The sequence below is a fragment of the Citrus clementina genome, unplaced genomic scaffold (assembly GCF_000493195.1).
Source record: "Citrus clementina cultivar Clemenules unplaced genomic scaffold, Citrus_clementina_v1.0 scaffold_9, whole genome shotgun sequence".
In the NCBI taxonomy this organism is placed as follows: Eukaryota; Viridiplantae; Streptophyta; class Magnoliopsida; order Sapindales; family Rutaceae; genus Citrus; species Citrus x clementina.
In genome coordinates this window covers 19,641,588-19,646,500 of record NW_006261964.1, presented here as the reverse complement: position 1 = coordinate 19,646,500, position 4,913 = coordinate 19,641,588, and the positions used below count along the sequence as shown (strand labels likewise).

At 33.0% G+C, this 4,913-nt stretch overlaps 1 protein-coding gene across 1 annotated transcript in view; it reads left to right on the top strand.

Moving 5' to 3' along the window:
- Positions 1-264: 264 nt before the first annotated feature.
- LOC112099576 overlaps positions 265-4,913 on the top strand; it is a 7,965-nt gene continuing 3,316 nt past the window's right edge. The window contains exons 1-3 of the mRNA XM_024186994.1: positions 265-1,300; positions 1,358-1,939; positions 2,414-4,323. Of these exons, the coding sequence (XP_024042762.1) occupies positions 265-1,300; positions 1,358-1,939; positions 2,414-4,323 (3,528 nt within the window). The remainder of the gene's footprint in view (positions 1,301-1,357; positions 1,940-2,413; positions 4,324-4,913) is intronic.

Below are 4,913 nucleotides of genomic sequence, written 5' to 3'. Positions count from 1 at the left end.
TTCGAATGATCATTCACTCAAGAGTGTCCACTTTGCCTGCACTTAAAGAATGTCTAAATGATCAAGCTAATGTTATTAACACTTTCAATAAACCCAAACCCATATTCACAGACTTATAATCCTGGTTGGAAAAATCATCCGAATTTCAGTTGGAGGAATAATAATAATGCACAATCTTCACAAGCACCACCTCCACAAAATTTTCAAAATCCTCAGCCTTATGCACCATATGTTCCACCACCTTGGAAAAATCTGGAGGACACAATGCATTCATTCATCAGAAAGCAAGATGTTATTAACAATCAAAATGCACAAACTTTTTCTGATTTGAAAGATACACTTGCTAAAATTGCTTCTGCACTCACCATTCAAGAAAAAGGAAAATTTCCAGCCCAACCACAACCAAATCCTAAAATTCAACAAAATCCACCCACAGACCAAGTCAAGTCAGTTATAACTCTTCGTAGTGGTAAGGTTGTTGATAGACCTATGCCTGAACCTTATGAAAATGATGAAAATTCAAAGGGTAAGGAAGGACTAAATGAACTTACACCTAGTGAAGAAATAACTAGTGTTCCACCTGAACCACCATTTCCGCATGCATTGAATAAACCAAAGAAATCAAACCACTCTTCTGAAATTTATGAAATCTTTAAGCAAGTGAAAGTTAACATTCCTCTATTAGATGCAATCAAGCAGGTTCCTTCATATGCCAAATTTTTAAAGGACTTGTGCACTGTTAAGAGGAAATTGAAGGTAAGAAAGAGTGCTTTCATGGCCGAACAGGTAAGTACAATTCTGTCTACTAATAATAAGTTGAAATATAAAGATCCTGGTTGTCCTACCATTTCTTGTATTATTGGTAACCACAGAATTGAGCATGCTTTACTAGATCTTGGTGCTAGTGTTAATTTGCTTCCATATTCAGTTTATCTTCAACTTAATCTTGGTGAGTTAAAATCAACTTCAACTACACTTTTGCTTGCCGATAGATCAGTTAAAGTACCAAAAGGAATAGTGGAAGATGTTTTAGTACAAGTTGATAAATTTATTTATCCTGTGGATTTTATTGTCTTGGAAACTGAACCTGTTGTGAATAATTACAAACCAATTCCTGTAATTTTAGTTCGACTATTTTTAGCAACTGCTAATGCTTTGATTAATTGTAGGAATGGTTTAATGAATTTATCCTTTGGGAATATGACTTTGGAATTGAATGTTTTCAACATGTGCAGACAACCTAATGAAGAAAATGAGAATGAAGATGATACTGATGAACAAAAGGAATTGTTTGAATCTTGTATCGAGGAAAATATTCAAAAAGGGGATTTTTCTGAACTTTCTAATGTTTGTTTAGTTAATTCAATTGAGTCAAATAAGCAACTTAAACTTGATATTTCTAATATAAATTCGTTGCTTGATTCTATGCAGACTTCGCAAAATTATGATGACGAGCCAAAATTTGAGGAGCTTGGAAGTATTGAAAAGACAAAACAACAAGAAGCACCTAAAATGGAATTGAAACCTTTGCCTGAAGGATTGAAATATGCTTTTCTTGGAGAAGAACAAACTTATCCTGTTGTGATTTCTTCTACTTTAACAAGCGACCAAGAAGGTAAGTTACTAACTGTTCTTAAAAAGCATAAAAATGCAATAGGATGGACTTTAAATGACATTAAAGGCATTAATCCCTTAATCTGCACACATAGAATTAATTTGGAAGAAAATGCTAAAATATGTCAACAACCTCAAAGAAGATTAAACCCACACATGAAAGAGGTAGTCAAAACAGAAGTCCTTAAATTACTTGATGTGGGAATTATCTACCCTATTTCTGATAGTAAGTGGGTAAGTCCTACACAAGTAGTGCCTAAAAAATCTGGAATCACTGTTGTTAAAAATGAAAAAGGTGAATTAATTCCAACACGAATTACATCTAGTTGGCGCATGTGCATTGATTATAGAAAATTAAATGAAGCCACTAGAAAAGATCATTTTCCATTACCATTCCTTGACCAAATCTTAGAAAGAGTAGCAGGACATCCCTACTATTGTTTTTTAGATGGATATTCAGGTTATTATCAAATTCCTATAGCACTTGAGGACCAAGAAAAGACCACATTCACATGTCCTTTTGGAACATTTGCATTTAAAAGAATGCCATTCGGGCTTTGTAATGCTCCTGCAACATTTCAAAGATGTATGTTAAGCATTTTTTGTGATATGGTTGAACATTGTTTAGAGGTCTTTATGGATGATTTGACTGTGTTTGGGAATTCTTTTGATGATTGCCTTGATAATTTGGAGAAAGTTTTAAAAAGATGTGTTGAAAAAGAACTCGTGTTGAATTGGGAAAAATGTCACTACATGGTTACTTCTGGAATTGTTTTGGGTCATGTTGTTTCTATTAAAGGAATTGAAGTTGACAAAGCAAAAATCGAAGTCATATCTAAATTGCCACAACCAAAAACAGTTAGAGATGTGCGATCCTTTTTAGGACATGCAGGATTTTATAGGAGGTTTATAAAAAACTTTAGTGCCATATCTAAACCACTTTGTAACCTCTTATTAAAAGATGCACCGTTTGAATGGAATGATGATTGCCAAAAATCTTTTGAAAAAATAATTTGTCTTTTAACATCTGCACCTATTATGCAATCTCCTGATTGGTCTTTGCCATTTGAATTAATGTGTGATGCAAGTGATTTTGCTGTTGGTGCTGTTTTAGGACAAAGAAGGGATGGTAAGCCTTTTGTGATTTATTATGCGAGCAAGACTTTGGATAGTGCTCAAATGAATTATTCTACAACTGAAAAAGAATTACTTGCTGTGGTATTTGCATTAAACAAATTCCGTTCATATTTGCTTGGCTCTAAATCTGTTGTGTTTACTGACCATGCTGCTGTGAGATATTTGATGAGTAAACAGGATGCCAAACCGAGACTAATTCGTTGGATTTTGTTACTACAAGAATTTGACCTTACCATCAAAGATAAAAAGGGTGCTGAAAATGTTGTTGCTGATCATCTATCAAGACTCACATCCGAATTCTGCAATGTTATAACACCCATAAATGATTCTTTCCCTGATGAATTTTTATTTTCTGTTACTTCAATGCCATGGTATGCTAATATTGTTAATTTTCTTGTTACAGGTAAAATGCCTTTGCAATGGAATGCTCAAGAGAAGAAGAAATTTTTTGTTGAAGTAAAGAAATTTTATTGGGATGATCCTTATTTGTTCAAATATTGCCCAGATCAAATTTTTCGGCGATGTATTCCTGATAATGAGGTAAGTAGTGTCATTAATTTTTGTCATTCTGAAGCATGTGGTGGTCACTTTTCTTCAAGAAAAACTACTGCTAAAATTTTGCAGTGTGGATTTTATTGGCCTACCATGTTTAAAGACACATATGAATTTTGCAAAAGTTGTGAAAAATGTCAAAAATTGGGATCAATTACAAAAAGAAACATGATGCCCTTAAATCCCATACTTGAAATTGAAATATTTGACTGTTGGGGAATTGATTTCATGGGTCCATTTCCATCATCTTTTGGATTTGTGTATATATTAGTTGCAGTTGATTATGTCTCAAAATGGATTGAAGCAATTTCTTGTCGAAATAATGACAGTAAAACTGTGATTAAATTTTTAAGAGAAAACATTTTAAGTCGATTTGGAATCCCTCGAGCCATTATCAGTGATGGAGGTAAGCATTTTTGTAATAAGTCATTTGAGTCTTTAATAAAGAAATATGGAATTACACATAAAATTGCTACCCCTTATCATCCTCAAACAAATGGTCAAGTTGAATTAGCAAATAGGGAGATAAAACAAATTTTGGAAAAAACGGTTAACCCAAACCGAAAAGATTGGTCTCTTAGACTTAATGATGCACTTTGGGCTTACCGCACTGCATTTAAAACATCATTAGGAATGTCACCCTATCGGTTAATTTATGGTAAACCTTGTCATTTACCTGTTGAACTTGAACATAAATCACTTTGGGCTATTAAAGCTTTTAATTCAAATTTGGTTGATGCTGGTAATGTGCGAAAATTGCAATTGAATGAACTTGAGGAATTAAGGAATGATGCATATGAAAATTCAAGAATTATTAAGGCAAGAACAAAAGCATTTCATGATAAAAGAATTTTTCGAAAAACATTTGAGATTGGTCAAAAAGTGTTGCTTTATAATTCTCGTCTTCATTTATTTCCAGGAAAGTTAAAGTCAAAATGGAGTGGCCCATTTGTTGTAAAAAATGTATATTCATATGGGGCCATAGAAATTGAGAATCCAAATAATGGTGTCACATTTAAAGTTAATGGTCAAAGATTAAAACCATATCTGGAACATCACCCACGTGACGAGGACACCGAAATTAATTTGGATGACCCACCAGTTCTTGATTAAGTTTTTAATGATTTTTTTTTGTTTTACTATTATTTTACCGTTTCATTGTTTGACTTTTTTTTTTCCTTAGATTGATGCACTGTACATAGTTTTTTTTTAACATTGTTTTTCTTGTGTAAGCCTGTTTGTTTGACAGTTGTACATTCTCTCATCAATTTTCATTTTACATCATGAGCACCTCAATGAGAAAATACCTGTTCGCACATCTTAAAAGATTTCGGCGTATAAAATTTCACTTAAGAGGCCTGATACAAAGCTGTAAATCACATCCACTTTGGGATCTGCAACCACCAGAATTCGTGTCCTATGTTGAGGATCTAGAGGGACAACTCAGAACAGTAGAGAGTGGCATATATGAATTTCAAATGGAGCTTGAGGTTTTGTTTTGTGGGGGGGGTAAAAAGGGGCCTCCAAAAAAAGTTAAAAAAAAATTTTTTTTTTTTAAAAAAAAAAAAAATTTTAAAAATTTTTTGGAAGGCTTTTTTTTTTTTTTTAAA